The following is a 20,797-nucleotide window of genomic DNA, read 5'->3' on the forward strand; positions in this document are numbered from 1 at the left end:
ATGCAGATCTCTGGCTGTGAAACTGATCCTTTGGTGTTGACCCATGCACCAACCCCTGGTTTTCCAGCACTGGTACCAGCACGATATCCAACCCTGCCAAAACACCAACCCGGGTTTTCCTGGTCCCAGCCCCAACACCAGCAACAACCCTGGACACAGCACCGATCAACCATAACTGCCACCTTCATCCAGCAGCTCAGACCTCACCCCTTCCCTCCCCTCCCCAACACAAAGACACAAACACACTGTCAACCACTCCACCAGACCAACCATGACTGACTGACTGACTGACTAAAATTGATGGACGGTGTAGAAATATTGAGACACCAAATATGAATTAATATGCCGTGAACACTACCTAGCAGTAAACCTGCTTGCACCAATCCCTTATAATTACAGTCAAATAAGGTGAAATACAAACCCATCCCCTCAATGAATTTCATCCATCCATTCATTCTGATTACACTAATTGTACTGTAATATTAAATACAGAATTTTACTTTCCATCTAGATTACTGTCAAATTCATGTTAACCCCTTTACAGTGAATGTAACAGTGGTATTCAAAATCTGTTCTCAATATTTCCATTGTTTTCATAGTGGTCTGCTAACGAGGATAATTGTGTGTAAAGAGTGTGTATGAGTAGGTCACAATAGTATTGACTTCCGGGGGTTAACCTCTTAATGGTGTTATGTGTAGGGAGAGTTAGTTACCCCCACATGTGTGGTCAAATCCTATTTTTATCCCTAGACCCTTTCCTTAGCACCTATCTTTTTGTGTTCACTGATCTGAAAGGACTGGATTTATGTAGGTAATATAGTGATGCCATATTATATTTTCTTTCCAGTGCTTTGGGGTCTGTGAAGGGGATAGTATCTGACTGCGTGTTTTCATCTAGCTGTACCAGTGCCTGGTTATGCAGGAAGATACAATGTTCCATCGGCAGCATCTGAATGGTCTGAACTTCTAAAGTGGTCTCCTCTGTATCATTTCCTTCACCTGTGCTGATGTGGGAAAACGACCTTGTTATTTTTTTCGTTTCAGTTTCAAGTTTACTACTGAAGCACAACAGAGATTGAAATAGCAAGGCTTCCCATCTTGTCCACAGCATAAACACTCAACACCCAATAGACAGTCAAGTGACCTCCTGCTGTTCGCCAGTTGTTCACTGTAGTTCTCCCCCGCAATGTTTTAGACTCGACTGCTACGTGCGGGAGTTTCGTGAACGCGCACGCAGGGACTTCCCATCGCTGTGGTGAACGCGGAATATGACGTAAGTCACTTGCGGAGCAGTGATGATGGCGGTGTGTGAACGCGCAGTAAAAGTAATGGCTGCTTTGGAACGGCGGGTGCCTAGTCTCGATGATTTCGTGGGCCAAAGCTGGAGCGCTTGGGCTGAGAGAGCCGGTGTGACTGCGTCGGAAGGTAAGGGAGCACCTTTGGAATCGGTATTGTCAGATATCAAATCGATTGGCCATTCTGTTGAGGTTTATTTTCGTGGAAACGGGCGGCAGCCATAACCATGTTACCCAAACAAAGACCCTGCTGGGTCCTAGCGCTTGCTGGATAACATGTTGCTCTCTCCCAGGTCCTAGCGGTCGGCGTCTTCCGGAAAAAAAAGTGATAATTGTGTCTATTTTATCCTCATTTTGTCTTTTTATGTACACATACACACACCATGGCAACCATTTGACAGTATGCTCTCATTACAGCGTCACACGCCCAAATAGAACTGTAGCCCCACACAGCGGAAGGCAGCTTGCATTAGTTGTAGGGATGGTTGGGCGAGCAACTTCTTGCCATAGCAAGCTGGCCGTATTAGCAATGAAGATAATACTGCTAACAGGATGATACAGTCTGATGCTGTTGCCACCATGTAAATGGTAGTCTAGATTGTTATTTCAGGGCGAATTTCGAACTATTCTCGATTCATGTTGTTGGAAGCACTGTGGATTCGAGGCACAATTTTTTTTTTTTAAGTTTGTTTCAAGACGAGATAAGTGTCTAAACAGTTACAGTAGTGTATATGCGCGCGCATTCATTGTCTGGCACCTCTCCAAGTGCTACTCTACTCTCCCTAACTTTCTTATAAACACACGTATTAGGTCAAAGATCATGCTCATAGCCTAAATCAAGCACAGCAACAGACAGAGGGGCCAAGTTCACCATGTGAAAGGGAGTCACTTATTCAGCTAGCTAGTTTTCTTGAAAATGAACATTTATACTGAAAGGGAATTCCCATCTATATTGAAGCTGTAATGCATATCTCTGTGATCTGTTGTGCAAAAGTTACCAGTTGTGAGACAGGAAGTCACGATCAGAACCTGTCTAGTCAACACCGACAAGGGGATTAATCTTAATAATCTAAAATGGCTTTCTCATCTCCTCCCCCATACCCACTGATATGGAGTAACTTGACTGGCAAAGGTGTCCGTCTTCCGTGTTGCTTTCACTTGACCTGCCTTTCAGATCATTGCGGATCAAACGAAGAAGAGGTGATGGAGGAACCACCTTGACTATTGAGATGCGCCCAAAGCCCAGTAGCCATGCATTTGTATCCTGTATGCCTTATCCCCTCTGATGAAATTCCCTGACCACTGCACCTCAGTCACAGAGTCTCTGTTTTCAGGCTCTGATGGAGATGACTGCAGCAAGAATGGGAAGAACGCAGCCGAGGCAATGTCTCTTAGGAAGGAAGGTAAGTCTTTATTGGAGTGCATGTTTGTTACATCCTTCATACTAAGGTTTAGATTGGCATCAAACCTTACTATCCAGGTCCCCTGGCAACAATGGACACAGCTTCTGCACAGAGTGTGTGTGTCTCCAGATTTGGCTTCTTCTTCCAGTGCTCCCCTGGGTGTCTTGTCTTAAGAACTGAATGGGGTTGGGGGGCACAGGGGGGGCTGCTCCCTGCTAGGATCTCTCTCGCAACCAGCCTGGCAGTCTGCAGCAGCAGCTGTCTGACAGACACTGCCGTGTGTACTTGTCGGACTGCGTGTGTTTCTCAGGGTTACAGATAATGTGATTTGGGTTGTTCCACCTCAAAAACAGACGATTTCGACAGCCACCATCTCAGATTGTTCTGAAATCGTTTTTTGTTTCAAACAAGATTAATGGAACATATATATTTTTTGAATTTTACCCCCTTTTTCTTCCCAATTTCGTGATATCCAATTGCGATCCAATTACGATCTTGTCTTATCACTGCAACTCCCCAACGGGCTAAGGATAGGCAAAGGTCCAGTCATGCGTCCTCCGAAACATGACTCGCCAAACCGCGCTACTTAACACCTGCCCGCTTGACCCGGAAGCCAGCCGCACCAATGTGTCGGAAGAACACCTGTCACAAGGAGTCGCTAGGACAAGGACATCCCGGCCGGCCAAACCCTCACCCTCACCTAACCCGGACGACACAGCCTGGGATCAAACCCGGGTCTGTAGTGATGCCTCTCGCTCTGCAAGGCAGTGCCTTAGACCGCTGCACCCCTTGGGAGGCCCAATGCAACATTGTTTTGTTGAAATATAATTTGTTTCTCAGGGTGACATAGACACTGTGATGTGGGTCGTTCCACTTTGATCTCTGAGAAATTAAAGGGATATTTTTGTATTGAGGCTCTCTATCGACTTCCCCAGAGTCATATGAACTCGTAGATTTGTTCAGTATGAAGGACGTTAGAGGTAGTTTCGCGTGTCTAGCATGCTAGCAGATACCCATGGACTTCTAGTCATTGGACTAACTAGTTTATCAAGTTTATTGGTTGGTTGCACAGTTTAGGTTTTATAGCGGGTGCAGCTAAATTATGTTACTAGCTCCTAACAATGCAGTAACATTTCTAACAAGTACACAAATAATAAAAAAGTTTAAGAGAAAATAGAAGATAAATCTAGAACGGTGGGGCAAATCAAATGAACAACCCAACTAGCACTGTATCATTAATCAAAATGCAATCTATACGTATGTACACCAGGAGAATTTACACAAGATATACTAAGAATATGTACAGCAGTAGATATATTAGTGAGCGATGTCAAGAATCCAGTGTATAGATAAATATGTGGTGTGTGTATAAACAGTGTAACTAAAATACAATGTACAGTAGGATAAATATTAGAATGAGCTATGGGATAATGGATTTAAATACTGTGTGAAACGTAAAGTGTCCGGTGGTTCAATGTCTCTATAACATGTGACCGCAGCCTTGGCTTTGAGTGTGTGTTTGTGAGTATGAGGTGTGTGTGATTTCTTGTGTTGCTGCCATACCTGGTCCATGTAAGACTGCTTATAGGGTAAGGAAACCAATGTCATTTTGTAATTTGGGCGAACTATCCCTTTAACAATAGGGGGGTATTTCAAAAATTATCACCTAATAGCAGGAACAGCACCATCAAGTGGTCAACCTGGTAGGATGTATGATGAGACACAATAACTTAATAATTCATTTCTTTGAACAGGGGGAAAAAAACAGCAACAAATTCACTGAGAATACATTAAATAGGATGAAGAAACAATATTCCAAGCCGCAGCTCTATACTACTTGTCAGACATAGTGAACCGATACTATATATTGTTGTTGGGGTGGGATTGGCGTGGGGTATGGGGGGTCCATGGTTTACTTTTGGCCACTTTGGATTCCTTTTTCAAATCGGACTCTATGTAAACAGGAAATAAGAGCAACTATCATTATTGAATCCTCCTGTCTTACTCATTGTTAGAAGAAAGTTTGGTCCAAATTGGATATTAGCAACTATCATTATTGAATATTTTACGAGTCCTATAAATTAAAATGGCCAATTTGGGTGCAATCAATTATCTTAATTGTTCAGAGATCTAATTATATTTCAAGAAAATAATGTTTCCAGAATGCCAGTCTTATCTGTTTTTAACAGAAACCATTTCAGAACAATCTGAGATGGTATCTGTTTTTAACAGAAACCATTTCAGAACAATCTGAGATGGTGGGTGTCATGGCTTGCTGAAATGACATGGAACGACCCATGTGTGTCTATACCCGCTTTCCCGTTATGTGTGATTTCTCACCTGTTTCTCCTTTCGCTCTCTTCTAACCTCCAGACATGTCTATCTTCGGCCACTACCCGGGCCAAGATGACTTCTACYTGGTGGTGTGTAGCCACTGTGGCCAGGTGGTCAAGCCCCAGGCTTTTGAGAAGCATTGTGAGAGGAGACATGGCCCCCTGAGCAAGCTGTACGCACGCCTCCGCCCCCCCCCTCCAGCCCCCCAGCAGCGACCCCGCCACAGCCACTCCCCATCCTCCACTCACGCAACCTCCTCCTCTTCCTCCTGGGAAGGGAGGGGGCAAGGGTCCGGGGCACCACGAGCAGCCCCCCCATCCCCATCCACACCCCCCCAGTTAAGACATACCAAGCCCCCCAAGGATGTAGTACGGTAAGAGGGATGGGATAGATGAAGGGGATTAAGAGGGGGGATTGGAGGATAGGTTTAGTAGTCCTATTATTTTCCTTTTTATTTTTTTTAAAGGGGTGAAAACCATCTTATTGTATCTATAACCACCTGTGAGATTTAACATTATTGGTAACATTTATTCTGATTTAATTTCCATGTTTTAAACATCTGACCATGTTCTCGCTCTGTTTTTGTTTTYGTTTTGTTTTTTTGTCCCTTCAGCCACTCCCCGCTAGATAAGAGCCCCCACAGTGGTCACTCTGAGTCGGCTGTGTTTAAGCAGCCTCCACCCCTGGAGCCTCCCCTGAGCTCCCCACTCCCCTCCCTCAGAGACCCACCCTGGCCCCATGGAGACACCCCGCCCGGCCGGCCCTCCAACAGTGAGAGGACACACACCCAGAGGAAGGAGGCCACATCGGCCCCTACCCTCCCTGCCCACCTTCGTGGACCAAGACCCTACAACAAAGTGGCCTCCAGTGAGTCTTTATTTCCTTTCATCTTAGTTCATACAACTTTGGGTCACTGAGATGCAATGTCTTTTTTTTAACAGAGAGGGGCCTTCCCCTCAGGACCTGTTTTGTTGGGTGAAGAGCTTGTTAAATAGAGGAATGCTAAAATGAAGTGACATCTTCTATTACCGGGCTAGTGATCAGAGAGGAAAGAGCACAGAGCTAGGAAGCTAATTCCGACTGAGTCACAGCCGTTGAGTCTGATTGCTATTAAGACACTCTTCTGTTCCTGTCATCTCCAGGGAGAGAGTGTGATCTCGACAAGCACTGCGGAGTACTAGACCCCGAGAGGAAGAAAGTCTGCACTCGTCTCCTAACTTGCAATGTAAGTTCACACTCACCCTCTCATGTAAGCTCTCATCTTCCTCCCCTATCCCCGTCTCCTCTTGTCCTAGCGATGACGTCACAGCACCAATTTTGCCCCCTCTCCCGCAGCCTCCCTCCCCTCCCCCCACCTTGTGCACCAGGGCTGTGACACTCTCGTTTGCGGCAGCATTTAGTGGGAAAAGTCTCTAAATGCTATCAAAACCATAGAAATCTTCAGTGTCAAAACTCCCCAAAGGCAGCCTGAAAAGTAGTGGAATTTGTCACTAGCCTCTTTTACCAATAAAAGTCGCTGGAGGGGTCTGAAAACACGTTAAATATAGTGACAAAGTTGCTACATTGGCAACACTGGGGGTGAAAGTAAGTCTGTCCGAGACGAGTACTGGTAGAAGAAATAGTGCCATACCGGTTGAACATGAGCCTGTCACAACAATTACCACTGTTGGCTGTTACACTATTATTTATCATTACCACATGTCAACCGCATGAAACATTTGCAAATGTACCGGAAAACGTGTGGAATGGGCTCCAAAATGCGAGGTGGTTCGACGATAACAGTAAAATTTTGCGAAGGCAGAGACGCGTGGCCGAGACGCGTGCGGACAGTGGATGCATCAATTCACGTTATAAGTGTAGACCGAGTGTCAATGTCATTCCTTACACTTCTTGGTGTTTTGTTACAGATGTCTCTTTACATTCATCAAATGGCAGGTGCACTGTATGGCTGCGGAAATTATTTTCAGGTGGACGGACGTGCGCAGGGGGCCTTTTGAAGTGATTGTTTGGCAATCAGATTAAAACATTGCTGGTTATGTTAATGCCACATTAAAAGGCAATACATGTTCAACAACAATTCTTTACTATTAGGCCCACAGATCCTATTAAATGAATTAGGAGTCTATATGTAATTCAATGTTTAGGCCAGACAAAAAAATTGCATAGGAGGTACCATGCCGGTTAGAAATTAAATCTACTTTAACCCCTGGTTACAACTGATGTGTRTTTGTTTGAATAACTTATCTGGCTCTTTCATTGGAGGTCTCATCGGCAAGAGATCGGAATTCCTTTCCAAAAGACAGTCAGCAGTGGTGGAAAAAGTACCCAATTGTCATACCTGAGTAAAAGTAAAGATAATTTAATATAAAATGACTCATAAAAGTGGAAGTCACCCAGTAAAATACTACTTGAGTAAAAGTCTTAAACTATTTGGTTTTGAATATACTTAAGTATCAAAAGTAAAAGTATAAATCATTTAAAATTCCTTATATTAAGCAAACTAGACGGCACAATTTTTTTATTTTTTAAATTACGGATAGCTAGGGGCACACTCCCAACACTCAGACAATTTACACACAAAGCATTTGTGTTTAGTGAGTCCGCCTGATCAGAGTCAGTAGAGATGACCAGGGATGTTCTCTTGATAAGTGTGTGAATTGTACTTTTGAGTGTCAGGGAAAATGTATGTAGTAGAAAGTACACATTTTTTCTTTAGGATTGTAGTAAGGTAAAAGTTATCAAATATAAAAATTGTAAAGTAAAATACAGACACCCCAAAAAACGACTTAAGTAGTACTTTAAATTATTTTTACTTAAGTACTTTACACCACTGGAGAGTAATAACGKCTCTTTATTTTTATCTGTGATGATTCGGCACATTTAGAAAAGGGGAACTATCAGACACAGATAAGAGACATATCTAGGTTATTATTACTATCCTATGATAATAGGAGGAGCTCCAATGATAATGGTCCCCTTTAAAACTAGTACCCCGTAGATAACATAGTAATTACATCGGGCATGGATTTCATACAGACACTTTTAAACAAAAAATGGATGACGTTACTAGTAGGCCTAATTGCGGAGTGCCCCTTTTGGATTATGGGGGTGACTAATTTCTCTCCATTTTACGTTCTCTTTTGTCTTCCTCTCACCTGTCTCCTGTTGTCTACACTTCAGCTATTTGTTGCTATAGCAGCATAATACACTGCGTCTAAATATCATGTTGCTTCGTGATTGTGGTGTTGCCTTAGTATTTGAAAAATATGCCATATAAGGGAAGGGTTATTTTGTGTAGGGCATTGAGGACATTGTGGAATTAAATATGACCCCTAGTCCTAGAGCCCTGGTCTAGTTAGTGTTAGAGAAACGACCTCCTCCTTTCCTTGTTAAAATCACTGATCTGACATGACTAGGAAGTTGACTGCAAAGTAGTAGAAACCTTACTTTCACCCATCCCGCCATGTTAGGTCAGTGATTACTTCAAGTTCAGATTAGGCTTTTGTCAAAGTACTCACATGGCCACTGTCTAGAGCTGGGAGCACAGGAAGGGTGTGTGTGGCGCAGGCTGCTGGTTTGTCTAAAAGAGGAACCCGGCCGTGTCGCTCAGTGCAAAGAGGGGTCACGTGTAGGCAGGAGTAGAGAACCCCATGTACAGGAAATGGAAAGGAAAAGGAAAGGACCTGAGGAAACGGCTTCCCTCGCTCCTCGTTCAGACGGCCTCGCTCCTCGTTCAGACGGCCTCGCTCCCTCGCTTCTCGTTCAGACAGCCACACTGTATCTTTCTTCATCTCTTTACCAAGACTATTTGATACAGCGGTCTATTGCCATCAGCTGTTATACCTACATATTGTTGATGAAATGTTGCCTCTTTTTAAATGCTTTCTACAAATCTCTCATGATGGTTTAGGCTCTAGTTTCCTGTCTGCTTGGAAGTACCAAAGCCAGGTCTTCTGATGCTTGTTTCCTTCAAATCATCTCTTTCCTGATAGTTTGTCACTCCCCTCATCCCCAACCCTTGTGCTGCTCTGAACAGATTGTCTCAGGCGTATGTTATGTGATTCAGGTCATCTCTAGCAACACAGTTAAATGGTAATGAATCCCACCATGTCTCAGAACCATCTGTGTCTCAGAATGTGTTGATGAGAGAACAGATTTACCAATATCCAAAAATGTGTGAACTAGATAGGTTTCAATCACTCATTTCAGACCATCGGGGGTTCCTAGGACTTGGCTGTCATAGGGGCTGGGCGCTATAGTTTTCATTTCAAAAACAGAAGGGCGTTTGGACAGCATCACCCGTTTATTCACCGTACTAGAAGCACAGGCAGAATGTAATTTTTTAAAACATTTTTAAGTTGACCAAATTTCTGTCCAACCACCTTTTGTGTAAGAAATACATTTTAAAAACAAAACAATGATTAATGTGTAGTTTGTCTCCCTCGTCTGTTTCTTTCTCTTCTCCTTAGATTCACTCTATTCACCAGCGGAGGAAGGTTTCTGGTCGGAGTAAAAACTTTGACCAGCTGGTGACCGAGCTGAAGACGGGTGTCCGGATCCGTGAGCGGGGGGCTCAGACCCAGGAGGGGAGTGGCTCAGGCCGGTCCCCCAGCCCAGAGGCCCACGGGGACCCCCTAGCACACCCCCACTGCAGGAGGCCCCTCACCAACAACCCTGCCTTCAGGTGGGGTACTAATGTTATCAGCTGTGGTCAAATCATAGTTAAGGTCTTGTGGTAGATGTGGACAAAATATGAATGTCTGTGTTCAGTCGGTCCAGGGCTTCTTCGGAGAGTGCTCCAGAGGAGGAAAAACCTCATCAGGAGGAGGGTAGCACCCAAGCCCCATCACCCCTCACCCATGGGCGCATTTCCAGCGATGAGAGCGAGGGAGAGGGGCCTGAGGAACAAATCGAATACCCCTCGTCCTCTTGGCACCCTAAACCAGCCGCGGTAAGATTACAGGATGTCAACAACTACTCCTAGTATTATTACTGCAGTATGTTTACCTTTTGACAGCTGTAGAACGCAGGGATGTTGCCAACACTGACAATGTTATCACTCCCCTAATTCCCCGTGCTCGGTCTCCTCTCTTCTACCTAGGGGTGTTCGTTTGGCAGTTATATGATKGGTCATGGTGTGTACACCTTTGACCGGCGGCTCCACCACCTTCGGTCGGCGCTCAATGCCATGGTGGAGCAGCACATCAGCGCACACCTCTGGAAGTAAGATTTCTTTCAATGTGTGTCCTGTGGGAGCTGTATACGAGGTCTACTGGTGTAACAGTTTGGCATAACAGCTACATAGTGCTCTTTTCCTGATTGTTTCCTCTCTGGACAAAGTATTGAATTGTAGTTTTCTGTCTGGATCTAATACAGATATATTTTCTCTCTGCAGAAAAATACCTCAAGCATCAGACCTCCAGTCCCAAAGTCCCTCAGCGAAGAGCATCTCTTCCTCTCCCTCCTCATCCTTCTCTTCCTCTCTACATTCTAAAGTCAGGACAGGAAGCCACAGAACCACCCCGTCCCTCAGGCCTTCCTCCTCTTCCTCCCACGGACCAGGGAGGGAGACACGCCTACAAATCGCCTCCCACTCCACAGCCATTAACCAATCAGAGAATTCCAGTGGCAGTGGCAGCCATATTGTAGCCCCTGCGCCCCCTCCTGTCCGCCAGGCAGGTCCAGGGCGGCCGCCAGGTCCCGGGAGGCCCAAGAACCCGGTGGGGCGACCCAGCAAGCAGCAACTGAGATTCAGAGAGGAGGAGGCGGCAGCAGCAGCAGCACTCCGTAAACGTGAAGCCCCATCACTGGAGGATGAGTACTCCGGCCCAGACAGGAACTCTATCATCCTACAGGACCGGGGACGGCCCCCCTCCACTTCCTCTAAGACCACCCCGCCCACTCCTCACAGCCAGACCAATGGTACTCTCTCCCCCAGCAGCAAACCCCGCCCCCAGCCATCCCCCTCGGAGCCCCATTCGCCAGCGGCAGCCTGGGCGTTTAAACGGACACATCCAACCTCTGGACACTCTTCCTCCCCACCCGACCCTCACAGCCGAGGTGGGGACTCAGGACTACACGGGAGGGGGGCGGCGGGGTACGAGCACAGGGGGCTGGGGAAGAAACGCAAGGGGGGCAGCAGTGAACCCTCGCCCCCCTCTAAACCGCACCGCCTTCCCTCCTCCCCTCGCTCCAATTTCTACCCCTGGAAGGACAGTAAGGGGGGGGCGCTGCCTGGTGGGTTGGAGAAGAAAATGGGCACACAGAAGGTGGGTTACTACTTAAGATTATATTAGGAATATGTTATGTACATACAGTGCATTCTGGAAAGTATTCAAACCCTTCACTTTTTCCACATTTTGTTACATTACAGCCTTATTCTAAAATTGATTATATATTATTTTTACCTCAATCTCCACACTACCCCATAATGACAAAGCAAAAACATAATGACAAATAAAAAAAACTKAAATTACATTTAAATAAGTATTCAAATCTAATTTTGTCACATGCCCTGAATACAACAGGTGTAGACCTTACAGTGAAATGCTTACTTACAAGCTCTTAACCAACAATGCAGTTAAGAAAAATACCTTWAAAAAATGAAATAAAAGTAACAAATAATTAAAGAGCAGCAGTAAAATAACAAGAGCGAGGCTATATACAGGGGGTACCGGAACAGAGTCAATGTGCGGGGGCACCGGGTAGTCGAGGTAATTATGTACATGTAGGTACAGACCCTTTACTCAGTACTTTGTTGAAGCACCTTTGGCAGTGATTACAGCATCGATTCTTCTTGGGTGTTACGCTACAAGCTTGGCACACCTGTATTTGGGGAGTTTCTCCCATTCGTCTTTACAGATCCTCTCAAGCTCTGTCAGGTTGGCTGGGGAAAGCCACTGCACAGCTATTTTCAGGTCTCTCCAGAGATGTTAGATCGGGTTCAAGTCCGGGCTCTGGCTGGGCCACTCAAGGACATTCCGAGACTTGTCCCGAAGCTACTCATGCATTGAGGAATTCTAGAGCTCTGTCAGAGTGACCATCGTGTTCTTGGTCACCTCCCTGAGCAAGGCCCTTCTCCCCGGATTGCTCAGATTGGCTGGGTGGCCAGTTCTCGGAAGAGTCTTGGTGGTTCCAAACATCTGCCATTTAAGAATGATGGAGGCCACTGTGTTCTTGGGGACCTTCAAAGCTACAGACATTTTTTGGTACCCTTCCCCAGATCTGTGCCTCGACACAATCCTGTCTCGGAGCTCTATGGACAATTCCTTCTAACTCATGGCTTGGTTTTTGCTCTGACATGAACTGTCAACTATGGGATGTTATATAGACAGGTTTGTGACTTTCCAAATCATGTCCAATCAATTGAATTTACCACAGGTGGACTCCACTCAAGTTGTAGAAACATCTCAAGGATGATCAATAGAAATGGGATGCACCTGAGCTCAATTTCGAGTCTAAGCAAATGGTCTGAATACTTATGTAATTATGGTATTAATGTTACTTTTAATACATTTGCTAAAATGTCTAAACCTGTTTTTGCTTTGTCATTATTGGGTGTTGTGTGTAGATTCATCAGGAAACAAATTAATTTAATCCATTTTAGAATAAGGCCGTAATGTGGGAAAAGTCAAGGGGTCTGAATACTTTCTGGATGCACTGTTTGGTACAAATGATATTGTATTTAATGTTGTCCAAGTATTTGTGACTATAAAGCAGCCATTTGACTGTAGTCTTCCTTTCTCCACAGCCAAAACTGCACCATTAAAAGTGCTTGCCTTACAAGCCACTATGAGGGAGACAGCCCTGTCTGCGTAGTCAGACATCACAGGACTCGAGATGTGTGTGTGTGTGTGTGTGTGTGTGACTGGCTATTCAACCCAATGTCGATGTGTGCAGGTGCATATGTCTATTGAAGCCTGTATGGGAATGAGTGTACAGGTGTATGTGGGAGAGAGTGCTTAAAGACCAATACAGTATGAGCTATGTGTTGTTCAGTTCCTGAGTCAGATGTGGAGGTGTGTGTATGTTTGTGAGTTTGCAGATGTTGGTGAGTGTGTGCAGGACAAAGGGGACATGTGAATTTCTGTGTATGAATTTAGAAATACCTCAAGACCTTCTGGTTATGCTGCTAAATTAATATGTTGGTTTATAAAAATTGTTTAAAAATATCCTTTACACTTGAAGTTGTGGCTTTTCTTTTGAGGCTGGTATAGGAAGAGGGGGTCACCAGATATCATTTTTTGCAGCCTTGATATACCAGACTATTATATACCAGACTATACCATGTTAGTCTGAGAAATTATCTCACTGTATTGTTTAATTACTGTTGTATGATGCCAGTATAGAAGTGACATAACAGTAGCCTTCACACCTTTGCACGAAGGTGGGAGAGGGAGCGTTGTTAGCCAATTATTGCTCAAAGGACAGCATTCCATGACGCCATGTTAATGAAATTGGGGCAACTCCTTAAAATAACAAAAAACAACTGGAGTAAGAAGTGTTTTGTACATGGGTTGGATAGAAAAATGTAATGTATTGTAAAGGCTATTCACGCGTGTGTCAAATTAGTGCAATACGCCCTCTTGATTCCCTAGCGCCCGTTCCTGGTTGGATAGCGGCTCGTGCTGCTGGGGATATCGCCATTAGATGACTCACTGATTTGACAGCTGACTGGCTCCTCTGTCAGTGACGTTGCTGTTTTTTYCCCGAAGCCGCTCTAAAATGGGGGGGCTCGATTAATCTCGCCCGTGTAGTCGTGTTTGCACCGGCTGAAAATTCGCATTCCATCTGGAACCGGGCTGCCTCCCGGACGTGAGCTAGCTGCCCCGCGCTGTCAGACGGCTCAAAACAAAAGTKAAATAATTAAGCGGGGCGGCAGGTAGCCTAGTGGTTAGAGCGTTGGACTTGTAACCGAAAGGTTGCAAGATCGAATCCCTGACCTGACAAGGTAGAAATCTGTCGTTCTGCCCCTGAACAGTTAACCCACTGTTCCTAGGCCGTCATTGAAAATAAGATTTTGTTCTTAACTGACTTGCTTAGTTAAATAAAKGTTAAGAAAAAGCACGTGTAGTAGTTAGTAAGATTCTGTGTTTTCCTATGCTGAAGTGATAGTTTTCATTGTGAAGACACAAAACTATTTAGAAAATTAAAACATGTATTTTATGGAAAATAGATATGTTTCTGGCCTATGACAAAGCGGCGCAATTACTGTTCGTTTGAGAGGGCGCTCCTCCCTCCCCGCTTTTACATTATTCAATCCGGGCGGGTGTAAAATAACTCCCTCATGTCACRTCCAACAAGAGATTCTATCCAGGAAGTGGATTCAAGAACCCACCTGATCGATTTAAACCAGTGGTAGTAGGCCTACAGTATATATTCCAGGTGCGCTGGACGAAAAGTATCAGCTGGTCATTATCTGCGGGATGTTTTGGAATGAAACCTGCCGGACTGGAATTTGATTTAGTCTACGTAGGTGCGTAACAGTAAAATGCTGCCGTTTTATAATCTCTGTAACAGGAAGGGATTTACTAGCTACAGACTAATCCGTTGAGACCGCACATCCATCGTTTCGCGACAATTCGTTTTCCTGTGATGTGTTGGTCAACATAGTTTGTGATACGTTTATGAATGTGATGCAATTTGATACATCCTTGCTGCGCAAGAGTCCCGAGCGCGGTCACGGATAGACAGGCGCCAACGGTTCAAGAACATTAATTTACCAAATTTATATCCAACTAATCTCCATGTATCTGCCACGGCGCTCAGCGAACACAGACCATCGGTTTATCATTGTACAGTTAGCCGGCAGGCTCTCCATTTAGCCGGCCGCGGAGAGATGCGCGCAGATGTGGAGTACAGCCCGGTCGGCGAGGGGCTGGGGATGAGCGAGTTCTGGCTATATGTGTGGATGCGAAGGGTCGCAGTGATCGCTGCGCATGTCATAGCTGTGGGTCTCACTGTACTGATTTCACTACTATCCCGCCCTGGAACAAGTAAGTTGCCTTCATCTTGTTGACCTGTAAACTATTGACAATGATTTACTTTATCTACTTCCCCAGAGTCAGATGAACTCCTGAATATTATTAATTCATGTCTCTGTAACCAGGTTTTCATTCAACCTTTTTATGCGAGTAAAGTAGCCTACTGTCGGATAAAAAAAGTCACGACGGGCCTGATAGAAACAGTACATTTCTAAGAAACATTTCAAAATGTCGACAAAAAAATACGCTAGACAAGGTGGGATCTTTTTGTGTCTGTAAAATTAATTATGCGAGAAATGGCGGTGGAAACGCATTTATGCACAAATATTGCTTAATCATCATATTGAAGTAACTTGGAGTCACGCGATGACGTGTGTTCCTCTCACTAAGACTTGAAAAGATGCAGTTTATTAGGCCAGGTCCTCCTTCCAGCATTGGGGAACGTCCCCTGCGCAAGCCAATTGTATTTCTATGGGCACAAGCACGGTTCACAACTCTCTTGTTGGCGGAGAGAACAATTAGCAGGTTTAAAGCTTATTTCCTGCAATTCTACACATTTTTGTCATGGGGTGCAGATATTATTTTGCCGTTTTAAAGCACATTTTGCCATGTCTAATGTGTATTCATGTGATATGAGTGACTCGAACATTTCTACAAAATCTATGGACTAAAAAGATCCTAGCTAAAAAAACGTTATCTGACATGGGCTAATTCATCTCAACATTTCAGAGAAGTTATAAATAGCTCTATGGTATGCAATGACTGACATGACAAGAGGGAAACCGATGATACACTACCCAATTTCGAAATTGCACCTTTTGCATTCTGCTACTCCAACTTTCAAGAGTAAATTGAAAGTCTGACTGAGTCCCCCCCGGAAAACAACTTTAATTGTTGAGGGGGAGCTTCCCATGATTTGTGAGCCACTGTGTTAGGCTACAGATGAAATCAACTATGAGGAACTTCACAGGGTGATGAAGGTGCAATGTGATGAGCTTGATGCTCCTTTCCAATAAATATTGAGGGTTTTATTCAGGTGACATGATCGATGCTTGGTTTGTCTGCCGTTTGACAAATACAAATAATCTCGCTCTTTTGTCTATAATAATCTCATCATGTAGGCCAGTGGTTTTGTTGCCAAAGTACAATCAGGATGTTTTTTTTAATGCTATATTGATAGTAAATGTACCAATTCTATGACAAGGGAACGACAGTCCCACCTTTTTCAATGTCAGTAATTAATTTTTGCCCATATTCTTGATGAAGAATGTTAAACTCACTGGTTTGAGACCACAAAAATCAACCAAATCCACTAAACAGTGCTGTTAATTACACTACATTGAAAATACTGTGATAGAATAAAAAGTTCAGATGTTAAATTATGATTAAATATAGGTTCATTATCATTTCTACACACTTTATACCTAGTTTTAGTCATTTAAAATCAAACTGGAGTATTTTTCATAAAAATTGTTTTTTTACTCTTGACACTTATGACCCATTCAAAACCCACCAGTTGAGAATTGCTGATGTAGACTATATCTGTGACATGTTGGCTAGAGTGCACATGCCAATATCAATATTTTGTTCCAGACCAGCACCTCAAGCATTGATCAAGTATCAGATGTCTAATGCTGGTCTAGAGCAAAAACCAGCACTGATCCCAAGGACTTGATGACTGCAGTAGTAACCTTCAATTGAAATGTTTTGCCCAGTGTGGACAATCACACAATGTGTCTGTGTTTCAGGTCTATTTTCCTGGCATCCTGTGTGTATGTCTATCGCAGTAAGTTATCCTGATAACATAACACACACACTATTATACCACAAAATACCATAATATACACAGAACAAAAATATAAACGCAACATGCAAAGTGTTGGTCCCAGAATTTTTCCATACTTGCAAAAAGCTTATTTCTCTTAAATTCTGTGCACAAATGTGTTTAAATCCCTGTTAACATTTCTCATTTGCCAACATAATACATCCACCTGACAGGTGTGCCATATKAAGAATCTTATTAAACAGCATGATCATGACACAGGTAACTGCCCTCACAACCACAGACCACGTGTATGGCGTCGCGTGGGCGAGCGGTTTGCTGATGTCTACGTTGTGAACAGAGTGCTCCATGGTGAGGGTGGGGTTAGGTATGAGCAAGCATAAGCTACGAGCACAATTGCATTTTATCGATGACAATTTGAATGCACAAAAATACCATGATGAGATACTGAGGCCCAATTTTTTTTAAGGTGTCTGTGACCAACAGCTGCATATCTGTATTCCCAGTCATGTGAAAACCATAGATTAGGGCCTATTTATTTGCATATTTGCATTTATTTCCTCATATGAACTGTAACTCAGTAAAATCAATGAACATGTTGCATTTATAGTTTTGTTCAGTATACTTCTACTCTTAGGTAAGGTACTTTCACATGCGAGAGATTAAGCTCTACGACCATCTTACCTCCTGCACTACATGTGGGCCCTGCCATGCCCACGGCACGCTGCCGGAAAAGGAGAAGCTGCAAATAAATTATACATCCACCCCTCTCTCACCTCTCACCCTCTGTTTCTTTAATAATGGATCGAAGTGTGGAACAGAGATGTGACAGGCAGGTTCACCCTTAGCCCTGAGCTGATGACGTAACCAGGTAACTTGACCCAGAGGACTGACTGACTGGAGGAACGTTATAGAGCCGTCTCCAAAAACAGAGCTCAGAGGTCCTTTGTTGTTGTTTAGTGGGACAATGCTGAGTATAGGTTGCAGATGAGATGCACTGTGTACTGGGCAGAACTGACCCAGCTTTCTAAATTGGCTCAGAAACATTATTTCCCCCACCACAAGAGATTCCATCTCTCTCTCACACACACACACACACACACACACACACACACACACACACCACACACACAACACACCACACACACACACACACCACACACACACACACACACACACACACACACACACACACACACACACAGAGTCTATTGAGTCTCTGCGTTAAAGTCTCTGTCTGTGCATTATCCTCAGACAGTGTTAACCCTCTGATTGTCCTCTGATGGTCTTCCACCTCTCCTCTTGCGTCTATCAGTACCTCCTGTGCCTGACCGAGGGGATCCTCCTCTTCTCTCCCGAGGGGACTCCGTTCTGCTTCAAGGCACGGAAGGGTAAAGTCCGTCTGCACTGGTTCATCCAGGCCCTGGTCATATTGGCTGCAGCCACCGGAGTTGGCTTCATGGTTGCCAGCAAGAACGTGTCAGAGCGCCCCCACCTGGCCACCTGGCACAGCCTGCTGGGGGTGGGCACCCTGGCTGCCACCTTCCTCCAGTCCGCCTGCGGTATCTGCCTCCTCTTCCCTAAGCTGCTCAAGCTGTCGCCTCCACGGCTCAAGCTCTACCACGCCACCTGTGGCCTCGTGGTGTACCTGCTGGCGACTGTGACCGTGGTGTCGGCCATGTTTTCTGACTGGTTCCAGGCCACGGTGAAGGGGGTGGTGTGGTACGCCTTCCTGCTGCTGCCGCTGTTCCCAGCCCTGGTGATCATGAACCAAATCACTAACGCCTACCTGCCACGCAAGAAGATCACCACCTGAGACTAAGTTGTAGGTTTTCACAGTACAGTAGACTATAGATCAGTGTCTCCCAAACCTCTCATGAGTACCCCCAGCCAGTCCACGTATTTGATGTACTCGACAACTAGCACAGCTGATTTAACTAACGAGGGGCTTGATTTATTAGATGATAATTTCAATCAGCTGTGTTAGTTCTGGAAACGTCAAATAAGTGGACTGTCTGTGGGTACTCATGAGAGGTTGGGGAAACTGCTATATACAGATATATGTATCTTGTAAGACTACCACCAGGAACTCAGTCTTACACAAGTACAAACATATACAAAGTACTAGTGACGGGAGTTAGTTGCATACAGACACATCTATAAGAAGACCTGGGTGTGACCGTTGAATCCTGATAAACATGTATGGGACCTGCCCTGAAAGGCTACTGAAAGCTGACCTCTGCTGGGACAGAGTGGATGTAACCCCGAAGTAGTCTCCATTCCGTCATCTGTTTCTCCAGAGGCTACTTTGCAATTTATATACAGCGAACAATAAGTCTGAGACACTGTATCTGGATGGTTTAAGGCAGGGCTGTCCAACCCTGTTCCTGGAGAGCTACAGTCCTGTAGGTTAGTTTCTAATAATCCTCATCTAGTTTCTAATAATTAGCTGGTTGATAAGCTGAATCAGGTTGGTTACAACTGGGGTTGGAGTGAAAACCTATAGGAGGGTAGCTCTCCAGGAACAGGGTTGGACAGCCCTGGTTTAAGGGAAGACAGTACCATTGTGTATCAACCTGAGTGTGGTTGTGAGCAGAGCAGCTATGTGGGTGTGTATTTTACCAACCCTTTATACATTTTGTTTTATGATTCTTCTGTCTTCAGTCAGCCTATATGTTACTGAACATTAGCCATTACGGTACGTTAAAAAAAAAAAAAAAAATAACGTTTTGATGTCTTGTCCTGAGAAGTGCGTGTGTCATTGTCATTGACACCGGAAAGTATTAGCTTCTCTGAATGAAGGTATTCGTTAGAAACCCCTGGCGCACAAAGGCCTTTTGGACGTACCAGCACGATGCCTAAACTTCTCCCAGTCTTATTCAGTAGGTAAAAACACTTGAAAGGAATTGTGACCAAATACCAGCATGTTGGCGGGCCATTTTTATACTTGATAAAGGGCAAATAAGTCAAACAAAAAGGGAATAATATAGTAAGAGACCAATAAAGTTTTTTKWTTTTTTTATCTATCAAGTCTTCATATGTATTGCCTGCTGTGGCAGCCACAGGAGTAAGGGAGTTGGTTCCTAATTTTGTTTTCAGAGCATACCTAGAACTCTGTATTTCCTGCTATGCTATAGGTCAAGTTAACCAGCAGCAGCTAAAGTAACTTGGTGTCGGACTAATAAAATGGCCTTTGGTGCCCATGTTGTAAAACACAGTTTCTTGAACTACTCAAATCTCTTCTCCGCTTCACTTGCTTGTAAAACCAATCCAACGCCCTCCTGTTTCAATAAACTCCTGTGTCCTCATTTTAACTAATGCAATGTTGTGTTTACTGACTACAACGAGTGTGGCTGAATTGAGTTTCTAAGGTGGTCTTTTTAGTGTGATTATATGCTCTAATAGTTATCTGAGTGTCGTGTTTGAGTTCCGGGAATTGGGCGAATGGACTCACACTGTGTACTTGCAGTTGGAAAATTTCACCCAGTCTGCCTAGTTTTCACTTCTGAGCACCTATGAACATAGATGTGTTGAAAAGTTGATTTCTTCAATGTTTGTTACGAGCACCTAATGAATGTAGCCTATTCTACTCAGGGCTATGACCTTCAAACTCTGTGCTCATTAGAGTAAGAAGTGGCCCCTAACCACTGATACAGGAGAAAATATTTTCTCATCCCCCTATTGGTTAGCATTGATATTGCATGTAGGGAAATCTGATCCTAGATCTGTGTTTGAGGGCAATTTATACCTTGTGTGTTCATTGGATGAGCTGAGTATTTATTAGTGGTCAGTAATCTAGGATTGTTTTAAAGAGGAAAATGCAAGAGATTGTAACTCCTAACAATGTCATCTCCCATTTTATGCTTACTGGACGTGAACCTGCTGATGTGTTGTTTAAATAAAAACCTTGAATCCCATGATTTGTTTGTGAGGAATCATTATACTGTAGGTAAAGATTATGGATTCTAAAAAGACACCAATCCTGAGGGTTTAGAGGTT

At 44.2% G+C, this 20,797-nt stretch overlaps 2 protein-coding genes across 2 annotated transcripts; both read left to right on the forward strand.

Moving 5' to 3' along the window:
• Positions 1 to 1,267: 1,267 nt before the first annotated feature.
• atxn7l2a (ataxin 7-like 2a) lies at positions 1,268 to 13,205 on the forward strand. Its single transcript, XM_023986279.1, has 10 exons — positions 1,268 to 1,425; positions 2,630 to 2,698; positions 5,072 to 5,405; positions 5,646 to 5,899; positions 6,175 to 6,257; positions 9,502 to 9,716; positions 9,803 to 9,983; positions 10,134 to 10,255; positions 10,428 to 11,301; positions 12,783 to 13,205. The coding sequence occupies exons 1-10, from the start codon at positions 1,296 to 1,298 to the stop codon at positions 12,798 to 12,800; spliced, it is 2,280 nt and encodes a 759-aa protein (XP_023842047.1). The 5' UTR covers positions 1,268 to 1,295; the 3' UTR covers positions 12,801 to 13,205.
• Positions 13,206 to 14,311: 1,106 nt separating this feature from the next.
• cyb561d1 (cytochrome b561 family, member D1) lies at positions 14,312 to 20,715 on the forward strand. Its single transcript, XM_023986537.2, has 3 exons — positions 14,312 to 15,027; positions 16,764 to 16,801; positions 18,114 to 20,715. The coding sequence occupies exons 1-3, from the start codon at positions 14,871 to 14,873 to the stop codon at positions 18,612 to 18,614; spliced, it is 696 nt and encodes a 231-aa protein (XP_023842305.1). The 5' UTR covers positions 14,312 to 14,870; the 3' UTR covers positions 18,615 to 20,715.
• The last annotated feature ends 82 nt before the right edge of the window (positions 20,716 to 20,797 follow it).

The sequence above is a fragment of the Salvelinus sp. IW2-2015 genome, linkage group LG1, assembly GCF_002910315.2.
Source record: "Salvelinus sp. IW2-2015 linkage group LG1, ASM291031v2, whole genome shotgun sequence".
Classification (NCBI taxonomy): domain Eukaryota; kingdom Metazoa; phylum Chordata; class Actinopteri; order Salmoniformes; family Salmonidae; genus Salvelinus; species Salvelinus sp. IW2-2015.

Coding starts and splice junctions, on each gene's coding strand:
- cyb561d1 (XM_023986537.2), top strand. CDS start 14,871: ATGCGCGCAGATGTGGAGTACAGCCCGGTCGGCGAGGGGCTGGGGATG. Junction 15,028..16,763: donor ACTATCCCGCCCTGGAACAA/GTAAGTTGCCTT, acceptor TCTGTGTTTCAG/GTCTATTTTCCTGGCATCCT. Junction 16,802..18,113: donor CTGTGTGTATGTCTATCGCA/GTAAGTTATCCT, acceptor TGCGTCTATCAG/TACCTCCTGTGCCTGACCGA.